The sequence below is a fragment of the Lipophrys pholis genome (genome assembly GCF_963383615.2).
Source record: "Lipophrys pholis genome assembly, chromosome: 16".
NCBI lineage: Eukaryota > Metazoa > Chordata > Actinopteri > Blenniiformes > Blenniidae > Lipophrys > Lipophrys pholis.
Window position 1 is genome coordinate 22,414,237 of NC_137634.1, and position 17,412 is coordinate 22,431,648.

The following is a 17,412-nucleotide window of genomic DNA, read 5'->3' on the forward strand; positions in this document are numbered from 1 at the left end:
GAGCAAACGAACAGAAATGAATTAAATAAGAAAGCAACCTTGTATCATAAATTTAATGAGTATCATAGTATTCCATACTCATCCATCTGTTGCTACATTTAAACTTTTTTTTAAAACACAAATTTCATTCCAAGTGATTTCTAAATTTCTGCTCTCAGTCAGAAGCCTTCAACATTTCTGTTTTCTCTCTGATTAAACCCAAATTCTCATGAACTAAAGTTAAACAAATCTTTTATGGTAAATATCATCACAATGAAACTATTCATTCATGTTGTCTCGCTTCATTTGGGCTTTTCCAACATGTTTTTACTAAAATGACGAAGGTGAAGTGTTAAAAATCTATTTTCTTTTAATAAAGTGATGAAATCCAGCATGAAAACCTGAGTCCAGGTCAAGTTTAAGTGCAGATGCAGATTTGAATAAAGGTTTTGCAGATTTTAAAGGATATTTTTCAAAACTTGAGGTAGAACTCAGTTTTGTGGGTTCCATTTAAGCTTCAATCTAATCTGTTTTCAAACTCCCCTCTTCAAAAACAACTTCCATTTATATTCAAACATCTTTCTTTGATCCGTCTGACTTCATTGAACACAAATTTTGGAATAATCTACATTTATGCTCTCGTTTAAGACTATTTACCCTCCAACATTTCCTAAAGATAACACAGTGAAGATTGCACTTAATAAATAGGATGTAGATTTGACAGGAAATGATTCAAAACATCAAAGTAATTATTTTTTTTGTTTTCATTGTTGAAGTGAAGTTTCAAAAACATGAACTCTCCTGTACAAAATCCTTTTCGAACCCCTTTGAAACATCCTTTTTACATCTGTCTTTATTCATTCAGACTCTAATCTGAATTTCTTCTCGTACTTAAGTCTAGATTTATCTACAACATTTCTGTCTTCTTTCTAAGTGAATTGTATCACAAAGATAAATTTATTTATATATATATAATAAATCTCACTATAATTGAGACATTCTTGATCTATATTGGAAGAAAAATGTCCATTTCTTGTTTTTCTTTGCTGGTTATTTCCCTGGTGTGATCAGTTTGCAGCTCCAGAACGATGTCGGGATGTCGGCTCTGCAAGTCTTTACCTCTGCTGGTGTGGATCTTTCTCCCAGACTGAAGGATGGACTCCCCAACAGTTAAGAGGAAGAGAGTAAAAATCTGCTGCGGTCCTCCAATAGAAGCTGAAGGAGGTTTGCTGTTCTCCCTCATCGTGTCAAGGCTGGTTAATCTGTAAACTCTCGGCCCACTGCGACAGATTATCCAATGAGAGGCCAGGATTCAGCGCTGAGGGACGAAAACTGATTCAGAGTGTCAGAGGTTTTTCATTAATCAAACACAATTTCAGCTGGATTTCCCTTCGTCGTCAACATTTTATATTTGGGTAAACAGTATGAGAGAAATACAGGAAACCTACAGCCTTTTTTGGCAGAAACGCTGAAAACGATGTAGTTAGCATGGCAGGTCACGAATTGGTGCTGTTGTTTGTTTAGGCAACGAAACCACACACACACGTAGAGAGAACGATACGCTATCGTCACAGATCCATTCAATTAAGGGGCGAGACAACATTACAAAGTACAACAAAGTTTTTATAAATTCACTCACCGATGCAACATTAAACATTCAGTCCTTGTCCACATGCCAACGCCGTTTCATGTTAACTGCAGTGTTCTTTGGCCAATCATCCTAATGGCGTGGCGTTTTATGAACCTGAAAACGTTTTTTTTCCAGAGTGGAAGAATTTTAAAACGCTGCCTTGGCTTTGACGTGTGGATGGACAAGACGCACAATAGTTGAAAACGATGACCACCCCACCGCTCGACCCGATATCCCCACCACCCTCTCCACGACTCCACTTCACAACAACAACAACAATGGTGGACTACACTCTTCAGATCAAGCTGCAGAAGCTACTGATGCTAATTGGATCAATAAGGTGACATGTTGGATTTCTCAGGTACGAGGACTTTTCCAATGCTCCGAGTATTCTTTTCTATTTTTGATGTATTTCTGTGGCAGAGTTACAGTGTCCCCTATAGACCTGGTATATGTACTACACCATTATAAGTAATTGTCACAGTACCATGTGTAAGGGGAAAAGAAAGAACGACAGGGAGGGAAAAGACCATAACTAAGGGCCTTAGTTATGGAAGAAAAAAAGCTGAAGTTAGAGGCGCGAATCTTCAGGGTTCATCCGGTAAGCGAGGTGGCGAGTTTAAAGGAGTCACCACCTGGAAATTACATGTTTCCTTATCAAAACATGTATGTTGATGTTGGACCTTAGTTGAAACTGAAAATCTAGAGTTTAAAATGCTGAGTTTTTTGCTTTGGGCTCTTTGTTCAAACCAGACTTGCCCACAAGGGGGCGCACCCCAAAATGTGACATTTTGATTGCCGTCAACACAGGAGGCTAATATGAACCCACCTCTGTTAAATTTAGCCGCGAGCACTGAGCCGCTGATGGCTAGTGACTAACCACTAACATGACTAGTATGAACGTTCAACCCCATGTGACTTACAAGTGATCCTGTATTTCATTTTAAATCTCCGGGGTGCGTTGTTTGTAGACGGCTCTTATATTGTTTTTTATTGTTATTTTTCGTGTGAGCAAAGGACTGCTATGCTATTGCTATGCTATCAATGATTGACAGTTCCTGCAGCCAATCAATGGGCGCCTAACATCCATACCAGTCAAAATCTCCCCTATCCTCTCACATTAAAGGGTCAGAATGACCTCTATGTTTGATTTTTTTTTTCCTCATAAATTTTAAGAATTGATTCAAAGACAATTTAAGGGAGACTAGATACATGAGAATACCAGGTGATGGCTCCTTTAAATAACTTAAACTGCTCAGAAAACTAAGAAAAGTGTGGCTCGCTCTAATTCTTCTCTACGGAGTTTTACGCTGAAATCGTCTGAGTCGGCATTCCGGGCAGTTGGTAGTTGAATGCTCTTGGTTCATTTGCGTTTCGGGGGTGGGGCTTAGCCAAAGGTTGAATGGTAATTCACTGGATTTCTGAAGAGGTTATATTGTTTGTTTGTTAACCCAGATTTTCATCAAAAATGTCTTAAGACAACTTTAAAGAGGCAATTACAGGCAATGGTTTTTCATAGTCAATTTCAATGGTTATATTTGTGATATTTAGACATAGACTCAAACATCAAATATATCCATTACACTGTTTTCATTTACATTTGACACAAGAGAGTGAGAAAGTTCCGGTATATCGTTTCGGTCTTGAAAAGTCATTTTTATTTGAGAAATCATTTCACCTCAGTGTTCCTAGTAAAGAGGATGAAGATCTTCTGTCGGACGGCTTTGATCTGCAGTCCGTAGATGACGGCGTTCAGAGCCGGAGGAACCACGTGGAACATGATGGACGCCAGCTTCCGGTGGTCCGATAAGTGTGGGAAGCGGTGGAGGATGATGATGATGCAGCCGGACACGAACATGATGATGTAGAGGGAGAGGTGCGTGGCGCAGGTCTGCAGAGCTCGGCCGTTCAGCGTCTTGTTCCTGCTGCTCAGACAGACGATCGCGATGCGCAGGTAGGTGAGCGTGACGCTGCCCAGCGACGAGCCGAGCAGGACGACGGTGTAGCCGAGGCCGTAGATGTTGTTGATCAGGACGCTCTCGCAGGAGAGCTTGAAGAGAGAGGCGTTGTCACAGAAGGGGTTGAGGATGACCCGCCTGCAGCGCGACAGGCGCGCGCTGAGGCCCACCAGGATCACCACCATGACGAGGCACACCGCCCACGACCACAATGACAGCTTCACCACCATCTGGCTGGTCATGATGGTGGCGTAGCGCAATGGGCTGCAGATGGCCATGTAGCGGTCGAAGGCCATGATCATGAGCACGCCGTGGCAGGCACTGGCGTAGAAGTGAGCGCAGAAGGCCTGAACCACGCAGACGGTATAACTGATGTAACGGTTTGAAACCGGAACGAAAACGTCTTTGAGCAGACTGGGGATGATGGCGGAGGCTCCGAACACGTCGTTGATGCTCATGTTGCAAAAGAGAAGATACATGGGCTGATGGAGGCTCCGGTCCATGGAGATCAGCACCACCAGGCTGATGTTGGACATCATGGTGAAGACATAGATGAGGAGGAGGATGATGAAGGCCGGGACGGAGGACTCGGGAGTGACCTTTAACCCCTCCAGCTGCAGCAGATCCAGATCCAAGGTTTGGTTCTTCATCATCCTGAAGGAACCGGAGTTCATAGAGAAGTCAGGCAATACAGTCACAATCCATCCATCCATCCATCCATCCATCCATCCATCCATCCATCCATCCATCCATCCATCCATCCATCCATCTATCTGGCCATTTTTCAGGCCATTCATTCATCCACCCATCTACTTATTGAGAATAGAATAGAATAGAATTTTGTTAATCGTACTGTATTAAGCTGTATTCATTTGAGAGGAAAGTTTCTAACAACGTTTCTTCACAAAGAGTAGTAATATTTAAGTATGGAATAAGTAAATATAATAAAATAAAAATAAGTAAATACCAGTTTATACATATGAAGGCTTGACAGTATTCACACAGAAATCAGCTTGTCATCAAATGTTTAGAAGAAGAGTCATCATCTCAGAGGCATGATGAATCATTTATTTATCTGTTAAGATGGACAATAAATCAAATTAACTATTAAAACTAACAAACATTGATATGATCAATCGGCAAAAATCGATTTCATTTTCCTGGAAACTAGAACAGTGACAAAAATATGACGGAAAATGTTTGACAAGAAATGACAGTAGTTACATATGAAGAAATGTGTGTATGTGTGGTAATAGATTGTATAATCCAAAATCAGTGTTATAAAGTAAAAGATGAAGAAACATATGGGATCACAGGAGTGCCAAAATTAAAAGGAAATAAATGTGGAAATATAAAGAGAATCAAGAATACAAAAAATATATAAAGGTAGTCACATTCTTTTTCTATCTTGTCTTTGCTTATTCCAGTTTGTCAATGCTTCTCCTGTTTTGTCTTTGTCTTTTCAATTAGCTTTTTGTCATTGCATTTACTGGATGAGTCAAGCCGTCTGGAAAAGACAAAAGCAATACAATGTAAATTAGCAAGGGGTGTGGGACGGTCTTTCTGTTCAGGGTGACGAGTCAATACCTGATCACACGATTTTTTGGTTTTTCTTCCGCTGATTTTCGGTACATAACTTGTCTTGTTGGGAGCACGTACACAAAATGCACATCAGAGTGTGTGGAAAATGTGTGACTTTTGTTAAAGATTTGGCAAATCGTTTCTGTAAAAATTGCAAAAAGCTGTAAAAAATTGTCTCATCAAAGGGGATAGTATTTATAAAAACACTGAATGGAAACCAGTCAGCAGACGCGCACACAGAATTATAAGTTTCAACTTACTCTTACTTAACGTACTTTTTTCCCAACATATATTTGAATTTATGTATATAATAATGGCACTTGTCAAAAGTGTTTAATATCCATTATCTATTCTCTATAGCAATTCTGTTTTATATGTTCATAAATATATTACATGTAACTGATATCATTGTATTCATTCATGATACCATATTGGTCCGAATAAATGGTGTATAAGGTTTTTTTTTTCTTTCTGGGAAGCAGGTGTGAAAACACGAGGTCGTCTTATATTCGGGGTCGAATGAAAAAGTGATATCTGCTCTTCTTCAGCTTGTCTTTTAAATGTCAATAAACACAATCTGGGTTTTTTTTCTCCAAAACAATGTTTCTCTGCAAATCATTTTTACAAATATGAGATTTGTAAAAGGAAGTTAGTCTTATATTCGGACCAATATGGTAGATTTATTATTCATTTATTATCATCAGTTCATTTAATCTCTATCACATTTTAAATAAAGAACATTAACTCTGTACCAGATGGTCTACTTTCAACCAATACAAAAAAAAACATTAATACTTCACATCAATATTTTTTAAGAAAATTTTATTTCAAAAACTCAAAGCGTACAAAACAAATGTTCATGACTGCACATTTTAAATCTTTTTGGACATTAGTGGCAATATTATGTAATTTTCTAGAAACTAGAAGACATTCTAGAATACTGGAATCAGAACAGTTGTGAACAAAACAGAATAGTTAAGGTATGTGTTATTTTTTGAGTATTTCTTATTGTGGCATCACATCACAGCGTCTCCGTTACTTCAACAAAATATATGTTTGCATTGAGAGAAGCTGACGCATTCTTTATAAACAAGTGACAGACATAAAAGCCTCATAAGCCATATTTCATGCAAAATTTGTCATTTTAGTGAGTTTTTGAGACTTTTTAAGAGACGTGATTCTTTAATTTGATGTGAAGATTAATCTTTAAACTCAGCGTAAATTCTTAATGTAGGAGGGATATATTTTAAATGATCCATACAGGGTATAGTTTAGTTTAGTTTAGTTTTTTTCAAATATAAGCATGTTTTAGTGAGTGCAGACTTTTTAATGCCGTCAAATCACAGGGTGGTTAAAGGTTATAGGTTGTTTTTTCATATTGTTGACTCTCTTATGCCTCAAACTGTCTGTCAGAAACATCCTGCAACAACAAAAGACAACAAACAGCAACAAGCAGCAAAAGTTAAAGAGAGCATCCACCATTCAATGTGTGTGTGTGTGCGTGTGTGTGTGTGTGTGTGTGTGTGTGTTACCTGTGCTGACATTGATGTCTCCGCTCACACTGGAGGACACCTCGAGGACACTTCAGGGTTTTATTGTGTGGAAGTCGGGCCCCTGCTGCCTAGGTGGGTGGCTCAGCTTGTGTTTGTGTGTGTGTGTGTGTGTGTGTGTGTGTGTGTGTGTGTGTGTGTGTGTGTGTGTGTGTGTGTGTGTGTGTGCGTGCGCGCGTGCGTGCGTGCGTGCGTGCGTGCGTGCGTGCATGCGTGTGTTATCATACAACAAGGCAGTTTGAAAAGTACTGAAACACAGACTCAAATCATTTTAACTTTTAAATTGAAGACGAGAATAAAATAAAGTCTGTAGAGGAGCGTTGACGAAGATTTGGTTCGTCGATAGGTTATATGCCTCTGCTAGTATTTTCCACCTGTATACTTAAAGAACCACTTTTACGAGCACACCTCACAAAGAAGTGAAGGAAAAGAAAGGAAAGGGGAAAAAGAAAAAACAAGAAAAAGAATAAAGAAAAGAAAAATGGTAGTAGCTATAGCTAAAACTGCTCTACCAGCGGCTCTGAGTACCAGGCCGGAGCCAGAATTTTTTCGGGGGGGGGGGGGGGGGGGGCGCTGAACTTGATGGGTGGTGTGCATTTTACATGTGGTGCACGTCTCCCCTGGTCCACATTATACATAGTTTTCTATATGAAAGCAGTCCAGCAAAACCTGATGGTGACGGCGCGCGAGGCAGAGACAAAAACAAACACCCCTCTAAAATATATTATTTTTCACACCTTTAAAAAAATTGTATGCACAGTGCGTAGAGGATTCTGGCTGGCAGCGCCACTGACACACACGTCATGCTGATTTCTTGCATAACTGCTCACGATTTCAAATTGTCTCATCAACCTCTACCTAGACAAAACTTCCCACTTGAGGCTGGATACCTTGGATGGTAGAATCGTAGGCCCCATTTACACAACAAGAAAAAACGAGTGTCACCGCAAAACTTTCTTCACATTTGGGGGGTTCATGCTGTTACTCCTTATTGTAATGAAACACACATACATGTGTGCAGAGAAAAATACACTATAAGCATTAATAAAATTGAGAGTAGCCAACATTCGGGTTTATGACGAGATGAGATATTGAGATATTGGAGGTTTGTTGAGAGTGACGATCGTCACTACCAATCAACAGACGGCTGCGTTGTCGCTTCTTATGAGATCCGTTCTGTAGTGCCCGGTACCTCAATGGAGGGTATCAAAACATCATAATAGTTTGTGACGGTTGTTTCGGTACCATCCCCAACTTTTGTCAGAGGGGCTGCACGAAAACCTGTCCCGTCCCGCCCCGTACCGTCCCGGCACAAACCACGGTGGGACCGCGGCGAAACATTCTGCCTTGGGAGCTGGTATGAAAAAGTTACAGTTGCAGTGGACCTGAGCACTGGTGTCGTGTAAACGGACCCCCCAAAAGTAAAAAACCACCGTGGGCATGGTGGGTAGGTTGGGTGTTTCGTGCGACCCAACTGATGAAAGTTGTGGATGGAACAAAGCTCAACGGTTAGGATTTTATGTTCCTTAAGGTGCGGCGCCAACGCAGCCGCCTGCTGATTCTTTATGAAGATCATCACTCTTGACTTGCCCGCAATATTTAAATTGCTCAACAGCCATAAACCCTCCCATTGTTGTTTACATATGCTGCTCGGTTTATTGAAATGTTGGCACGGCACGGCATGGCACGGCACGGCACGGCACGGCACAGTGGAACTGCGGCTTGTCACACCTTAACAAGCCTGTCACTGTTTGCTTTGATGTTCAGGTCTTGTCAGGTAGTCACAGCAGGGGGGGGGGGGTGGGGGGGGGGGGGGGGGGGGGGGGGGCTCTGATTGGGCAAGGGGGGGCTGGACACATCTCATCTGAACTCCTCATATAAAACAACGGCTTCCATTTTAAAATAGAAATGTTCTTATAGAATGAGAGCCTTTAACTTTGAATAAATGAAGCATGTTTTTATTTTGAAGCAACCATTTGAGTCAGTACAATGGAATGAAAACAGCAGTTTACACACAAAAAAACCTACTTAAATATCTCAAATGTCTTAGTTTAGTTGTTTTTTTGCTTTGAATTACATTGCTCCATAAAGACTAGAATAATGGGGTCATATTATGCACAATTTACTTTCTAAAGGTTTTCCAACAGTAATAACCGTCTCCATGCCGGGAATGACCCCAGAAGTGAAGACAGTCTGTCCTCTCTCTCCCTGGCTTGTTTCAGTTTTTAAAAAGTGTGTTGCTCCAATAGGCCAAGCAGAAATCAAACCCTATATAGTGTCATCAGGGGTTTAGCCAATCCCAACCAAGGTAGCCTCCCCCCTTTGACCCTCCCCCAATTAGGCAGCTCTGCTCTGGCACATGGCGCCACAAGAGGAAGTACTTCCTCTTCTATGTCCCCAAGATGGGCATGTGTGGGCGGAGCCAATCCAGTTCACACAGACACAGCAGATTGTGAATGCAACTCCTATGATCCGACATTCAAATGGCTGAAAATCAAGGAAAAGCTGCATTTGGGGCAATAAACTTTGAATACAACATTTTTAGAGCAATGAGACCATGTGAATGTCTTGAAAAGCTGAATAATATGACTTCTTTAACAGAAATGTTTCTGTGTAGTTTTTAATACTTATGGTGAAGTTGCAGCTTCGTATATTAACTGAGAGTCTCGTCTCATTTTCAGGCAGACACGATAGAAAAAGATAAATAAACTTTTCTCCTCTAAAATGTCCAACATTTGGAGCTTTGGATCACACCCAGGAGCTTCTGCCGGACCTCTTTAATCTGCAGCCCGTAGATCAGAACATTAAAGGTTGGCAGGGCAACATGACCGATGACAGCCGCCACCTTCCGGTGACTGGACAGCTGCGGGAACCGGTGGAAGATGACGATGATGAAGGCAGAGACGATCAGCACCGCGTAGACGGCCAGGTGCGTGGTGCAGGTCTGCAGCGCACGGCTGTTGAGCTCCTTGTTGCGGCTGCGCAGACACACGGCGGCGATGCGAGTGTAGGTGAGCGTGACGCTGCCGATGGAGGAACCCAGCAGGACGACGGTGTAGCCGAGGCCGTAGATGTTGTTGGCGAGGACGCTCTCGCAGGACAGCTTGAACAGGGACGCGTTGTCGCAGAACAGGTTCGAGACGACGTGCCTGCAGCGGGACAGCCGCACGCTCAGACCCACCAGGACGACCACCAGCACCAGCGCCGACCCCCAGGCCGCGGCGGAGAGCCTCAGAACCACCCCGGGGGTCATGATGGTGGCGTAGCGCAGTGGGCTGCAGATGGCCACGTAGCGGTCGAAGGCCATGATCATGAGCACCGTGTGTGAGACGCTGGCGTGGAGGTGGACGCAGAAGGCCTGCAGGGCGCAGTCCGTGAACCAGATCAGCCGCTCGGAGTTCACCCACACCAGGTCTCTGAGCACGTGCGGGACCATGACGGTCGCCCCCAGCACATCGTTGATGCTCATATTGCACAGCAGCAGGTACATGGGCTGATGGAGGCTCCGCTCCACCGACACCAGCACCACCAGGCCCAGGTTGGATGCCACGATGAAGATGTAGAGGAGGAGGAGGAAGACGAAGGCGGGGACGGAGGTCTGAGGGGTGACATATAGTGGCTCCAGGAGCAGGATGTCGAAGGTCTCATTACCCATTTCTCAGCCGTCAGACGGGACCAGAGGGAACACAGACCCCCACCCAAACCTGTGGACAACAAAAGAACAAAGTCATTTTAAAAACAAAATAATTTATTGTTGATCATTTGGTCAAACCAGGAATGTCTTTTTAAGTTAGGGTGTTAAAGTTACGTGTTAACATCATTAATGAGAAAACAAAGCATGTAGAAATAACAGGAATAAAAAAGAGTGATAACAAATCCAGTCAATTTAATGTGTGGTGTTCCACAGGGATCTATTCTGGAATGTTAGAGAAGTCCCATTAATTAGGTAAAAAGAGATAAAAGAGATGAAAATTGGAAACGTTGCCATATCAATTGATTTCTGCTCCAAATTCAGTTAATTTAATCCTCAGTACCACTGGTGGGGCGCTGGGTTGAATCCCAGCTGACTCTCAGCGATGGCAGGTTCCACCTGTTCCACCAAAGTACCCCGACTTCGCCAGATTCAAACACAGAACCTGGTCACAGTGACGTGAGAAGGCTCACCAGTAATCCCTGTGAGTGCAGACTCGCAGTTTAATTATTCTGTAGACTAATAATGCAATTAGAGTGTCTTTCCATTATTGAATTGACTTTGGATCTTTGGAATCAACAATTTGGTCTTGAAAATGCCAGAAATAAATATTTTCATGAGAAAAGAAGAACTCAGAGTTTACTAAAGTCTGAGATTATCCTCAAACCTTTTTTTCTTAACCAACAGCTGACAATCCAAAAGATACTCTGCATTATCATACAGGAAAGGAACCAGAACAGATTCACATTTAAACATGTGTGTTATACACTAAACACTTGCAGATTATGTTTCTTTATTGATGAAACAATTCCTTTAATACTTTCATCAGTCAGATTGCTAAACCTCAACAAAACTGTACATTAACTCATGCGATTAAAATAGTTTTGTAGTTCAGATTATGTTAAAGTCACATGAGGTTTTCCACATGGATCTGATCTGGGGCAGGTTTAGTTTTGTACTGATGAGTGATATTTTCATTATTAACCCTAACTGTAATCTGTGGATAATTTTCTTGGATAATTCATCAGTATTTTAATGATTAAACAAAAGCAAGTGGATTAGCAGTTGGTAACTACAACCTACCAAGGTGTAGTGACCAAAATGGTAAAAGAGAACATGTGTTAAAGACGAGCTCAAAACCCATTCATACGATCAACATCTTCACTCTGTGTCCTAATAACACTAACAAAACAACTTAGAAACAAACAAAAATCTGGCAAAAAAATAAATAAAACCGATTAAACACAAAAGAGGTTTGTGTAGAAACCACAATCAGGTCAAAGTCAGGTGGCCAGCAATTTTAAAACAAGGTGAACAATTTGATTCAAAACAAAAACCACGTAGAAGGTTGTCCATAAATCCTCAAATTCTGAGAATGCCAGCTGATAAACAAGTAAAACGCCAAGTAAGTCCTTTAAAAACAGTCTTACAGTTTCTTTCCTTTTGTTAACACACTAAAATGACATGCAATTAAGCACAATTATTTAAAATGACACACAGAGAGCAAAGCCTCTTCTAAAGTCTGCAAAACTCTAAACACATTTTCTGCTTTACACACATTTTGCAATTCAAAAATTTCACTTTTTTAATGCACTGAACACGGTTCTCTGCAGAAGACACAACAATCTGACATAAGGTCACATGTTTGCCGTTTGAAAAAAACTGACCACCACTTCAATCATGAAGTAAGCACTGTTATAAGACCATAGGTGAGCAGATGTTTTTTTGTTTGTTTATTTTTTACTGCATTGCAGAGAGAGGAAGAGGAAGGCTGAGAATGAGAGGAGCACTGCCATTATAAATTTGTAAATTTGGTTTTGGAAAATAAAGAAATCAGATTACAAGGCGGTGGAAGGTATGCACTGGCTTGTTTGGCGGAAAAAAAAAAAAAATGTATCAACAGCATGTGTGTATCTGCAAATAATTCTGTGCATGTGAACAATCTGAAGAATCTTTTACAGTTTGAATGTGTTATAGCAAAGTATACTAAAGATGAGAGTGCTTTTCATTATGCCCAACAGTGTGTAGTTGGTTAGAGAAAAATCAGGTAATATGAATAAAGTGTTTGCCACTTGGTACAGAAGTTTGATTTTGATATTCTGTGTGTAGGTTTGGTTGGAGTGCTTCATTTTGCAGGATATATGTGGTATTTTGCAGTTTGCGTGTGTGGTTTTGTGAATTGCGTTAAGTGTTTTGATGAAGCCAGCCTCGTTTGCAAAATTGTGTTTTAGTAAATGGAAAGAAACTGTAATGGAGTGCCACAGACAAAACACACCCATGGCAGGACTGAATCCAACACCAACCAGAAAGATAACCCAGCGGCAACCAGACACCAGAAACCAGTTTATCTACAAGGCCAAGAAACCTGTGAGGATTATAATCTGGGCAAAAAGCCCATTTGAACTTGATAGAAACAAGTTATTTATCAGAAACGCCTCACAAAGCTGCCAACAATCCAAAAACCTGTTGTCTCAAACGGATCACAAAACAGTTAAAACCACCTGACACTCATTGATATATACTGTGTCAGTCAGTCAGTCAGTCAGAAAAACAGAATAACAAACCATCTGAATCCATCCAAGAATTAAGAGCCTTGAACCCTCAACCAGGTTGGAGTTTTGGTTTCACACGTTCACGGAGAAAAGCAGAGAAATACTCACGACACAGACAGGATCACTCTGCTGGTTTGAATTTGGTTTATTGGATTCTTCTTTAAACCTTGATGGAGGTACTTTGTCTCCGCGGTGAACAGAAACAAATTGAATATACCAAACTCAGAGCACAGCGGGTAAAACCAGGAGGATTGTGGGTAAAGTGACCCTCGGGCTCAGGGCGCTGAGCCACCACCATGCTCACTCCCCCTCCTCCCCCTCCTGCACACTCTTTTATTCCTCCTTAGATTTTCGATGATGATACTCTGCGTCTGTCCCTCATTGGTTCATTCATTCCAAAATGGCCGGCATCTCTGTGCTCCACAAACACAAACAACTCCAAGTTCACATTTACCAACAAATTCCCAAAGTTTTTTTTCAAATATTGATTATTAAATGACTACGGTCTGAACAGTTTAGAAAGAAAATCCATCTCCTGATCAATCTAGATGTCGCAGGTCGTCCGGATCAAACCTGCTTTCTGTTCCAGAGTCAGAACCAAACACATGCACTGAAGATGTTCTTACTTTTTATATTTGAAAGAAAATACTTGAAAACTGCAGGACATATCTGATTCCAAGTTCTTTAAAAGCGGGCTGAAGTTTTTCTGGATGTTTTACTCTTCAACAAACTGCTGAGTCGGGTCATACTGAAGAACCTGCAGGGCCGAGAGCAACGGCTCAGAGTGCAGGAGTGCGTACAGCAGTATGTAGTTGTACAGCTGTGCAGTGTGTATAGTCGTGTAGTTGTATAGTTATGTGGAACTGTGTGGTGTGCATAGATGTGTCTAGTTGTGTAGTTATAAAGTGCACAGGTGTGTATAGTTGTATACTTGTGTAGTATGTACTGGCGTGTGTATTTCTATAGTTGTGTGTACAGGAGTGTGTAGTTGTACAGTTGTGTAGTATGTAGAGGTGTGTGCAGAAGTGTCAAGCAACCAACTAGAAATACTTCATTACCTTACTTAAGTAGATTTTCTTATGTATCAACTGGAATATTACTTTTTTATCCTGCTTTTTGTCTCTACTTATTAGTTTTTCAGGCAAATAACTACTTCCTTCTCCTTACTTTTTAGCAATCCAGCTTCACTCTTGTTTCATTTAGTCTTGTTTTTTTACATTAGATAAAAACAACAACAATAACAACATCCTAATAAATCCCACCATGATTGGATGAAAAATAAAAATATTTACCATTCTGACAGTCTATTGATTGATACTTGATTGCCCCTGAACATGAATGGCAAATGGTCAAGCGAGCCAAACAGAACAGATACTCTAAGTGAAGACAGCACACGCTCAGGTGAAGCTAATGTTAGCTGCTAATGTTAGCTGCCTATGTTAGCTGCTAATGTTAGCAGCTAATGTTAGCTGCTAAAGTTGCGACTGAATTGTGATGATAGAAGTGATTGTTGTGCATACGATGAGACTGTGTGTCTGTGATGTGTCCTTTCCAGCAGTGGCTTATTGCAGGGTTACGTAGGCCTTGTGTTGGTTGTGGTCTTAATAAACCAGCCTGAAGAAGTGTGTGTGTGTGTGTGTGTGTGTGTGTGTGTGTGTGTGTGTGTGTGTGTGTGTGTGTGTGTTGTCATGTAGGCTGTAGGCCGATTGACTTGGCTCATTCATCCATGACATATAGTTTTTGTTGGAAGGTGAGGTAGGGTGCTATAGGCCCCTCTGGCACACAACCTAAGCTGGTTTTGTCCTCAGTGGCCTTTTATTTTACACAACTTTTACACTTTATGTAGTTTTGAAGCCAGTACTTTTAACTTCTACTTGAGTAATGAATGTGAATACTTTCGACACCTCTACGTGTGTGTAGTCACAAAGTCGTGCAGTGTGTACAGTTGTGTGTAATTAAATCTCAGGTGTCCCACTGACCAGCAGGTTAATAGAATTACGAGCTGCAGCGAGGCATTCAGGGGCCGTGGGACAGAGAGCCGCTCCCTCTGGAGAAACTTCAGCCTCTTTAATCCTCACGTCTCTCTCGGCTTCAAGAGTCTGTCTGAAATATTCCCACCAAGTTTCCCCCTGAATGGTCACACTTTAGTTTTAGTCTCTGTACCTGGCTGCAGAGGCCTCTCCCTGTTCAGTTCCTGTCAATGTACCTGACTGCAGAGGCCTCTCCCTGTTCAGTTCCTGTCAATGTACCTGGCTGCAGAGGCCTCTCCCTGTTTGATTCCTGTCAATGTACCTGACTGCAGAGGCCTGTTCTTCATCTGTCTGACCGGAGTTCTTTATAAAATTTAATGAACTTCAGTGCTTCACCTTGAAACTGAAGCACATTTTCTGTATTTAATTTAACTTCAACAAAGCATCTACAAAATAAAATTGGGCCTTGGTTCAAAGTGAGTGATATTTTTGGGGCACAGGATCAGAAAAATGCAGTTCATCAGGTGTAAAATCAGCAGTTTAGAGGCTTGAAGTGTTTATATTGTGCGATCACACAGGAACATCTTCAGAGCCACAGTGTGAACAGAAGCCACAGAGAGACTTTAACTTTAACTCTTTAAACTCAGAAGAAGTTTGAGCTCAGTGACTCTTGCTGTCGGATCCTGGTTCTTCTGGGGTTCGACGTCAGAGGGTGAAGCAGCAGCGACCTTCAGCTTTCGGACGGCAGTTGTGTGTTGTTGTGTGTGATGTGTTGTTGTGCAGTGTGTGAGGTTCCCCTTTGTGTTTCATCAGCCCCTCCTGCTTACTCTATTCTCCTCTGAGCTCTAATAAACACGGCCCCCGCAGGACTAATTACCATCTGAAACTGTTGACGAGTCCTCGCTCATGTTGCTCACGGTGGACCTCGTTAATTATCACCACGGCTTCATTAACGCTCGTTAACGGCGGCAGTGGAGATGGAAACATGCAGTGATGTAACAAGATGGCCATTAGGGGGCAGCGTGGTCCCCTGAGCTCCCAGCATGCAACAGTTGAAACAAAGTTTGACTTTGTAACAGCAAAAAGCTCAATAACCACAAAGGGGACACAGGTTTGTTGCCTTGTGTTTTTTGAGTTCTTTGGTTCGATGGTTTCATGGTAACGTAGTCCAGTGGTTCTTTGGTTCTGTAGATGACTTGCCATTCTATAGATTTGGAATTTTTGTGGTTCTGAGGACGTGTGGTTTTATTGTTCTGTGGTTGATCTTTATTTCTGTGGTTCCGGTTCGTGGTTCTATAATTCGGTTTTGTTCTTTTGGGACATTGCCATTTTATTGTTCTTTGCTGTACAAATCTTGTGATTCTATTATTCACTTGTTCTCTTCTTAGTTAGTTCTGCGGTTCCTTGATTTAGTAGTTGTGTGGTTGCGTGTCTGTTGTTTTGGTACTTTGATTTTATTGATTCCGTAGTTTCGTGGCTCTTTATCTCTGTTGACAGAGGTCAACTGTGACGATGCCATAATCGAACACTTCCTGTTTCACCGTCCATTGTTACTATATGTTTAGATTATTTGTTTCTCAAATTGTTTAGGGCTAAATAGGATAACTCACAGTAAATTACCACTCATGCAGTCTTTTATTTGTTTGAAACAAACTTGTAGTTTGACAAGTTGATCACTTGCTAAAGATTTCAATGATACTTAGATTTGTCTATCATCTGCATAGCGAGAGAAGTTTGTGTGTGTGTGTGTGTGTGTTTGTGTGTGTGTGTGTGTGTGTGTGTGTGTGTGTGTGTGTGTGTGTGTGTGTGTGTGTGTGTGTGTGTGTGTGTGTGTGTGTGTGTGTGTGTGTGTGTGTGTGTGTGTGTGTGTGTGTGTGCGTGTGCGTGTGTGGGTGTGGGTGTCGGTGTCGGTGTCGGTGTTGGTGTGTGTGTGTGTGAAATCAAAGTTCAGGACTCATCAATGTATTAAACTCACGGTGCGAAACTTATTTACTCACAACTGTATTTTCACATTCTGGAATAATGTCACACATCAACACACATTTTTTTGACATGATGACAAAAATACTAAAAAGGAGCTGCAGGTGGATTATGTCCAAAACACACTTGTGAACACAGAGTTTGTTAAACTCCTTTGAGTCGGCTGTTAGACTTTGCTCATCGACAGCTGTAAGAGACACAAAAGTGCACCCATACATTAGTAGAGCTAGAGGTGCTAACTCACTTTACTATTGTTATAATATAGCTTTCAACACACTTTAATGTATTTGTAATAGAGAATCAACCTTACTTTTATATTTTAGCATTAAAACAGCTATTTCAATAACATTTTAGCCAGTGAGCAGCTATCTCCACTTCATATGTTACCATCAGAGCAGAGCCTCAGGGCACATTTATATGACTAAGTTTCAGGTGAAAACGCAGACATTTTTTTATTTTCATTTCAGAAAAGATTTATGTTTACACAGCAACATATTGAAAATGATGCCGTCAAGAAAACG

At 41.4% G+C, this 17,412-nt stretch overlaps 1 protein-coding gene across 1 annotated transcript; it reads right to left on the reverse strand.

Moving 5' to 3' along the window:
- Window positions 1–3,278: 3,278 nt before the first annotated feature.
- Window positions 3,279–10,353, reverse strand: LOC308121897 (uncharacterized protein; the record flags this gene model as incomplete). Its single annotated transcript, XM_080483423.1, has 3 exons — window positions 3,279–4,221; window positions 8,001–8,052; window positions 9,453–10,353. The coding sequence occupies 3 exons, from the start codon at window positions 10,351–10,353 to the stop codon at window positions 3,279–3,281; spliced, it is 1,896 nt and encodes a 631-aa protein (XP_080339549.1).
- Window positions 10,354–17,412: the final 7,059 nt, after the last annotated feature.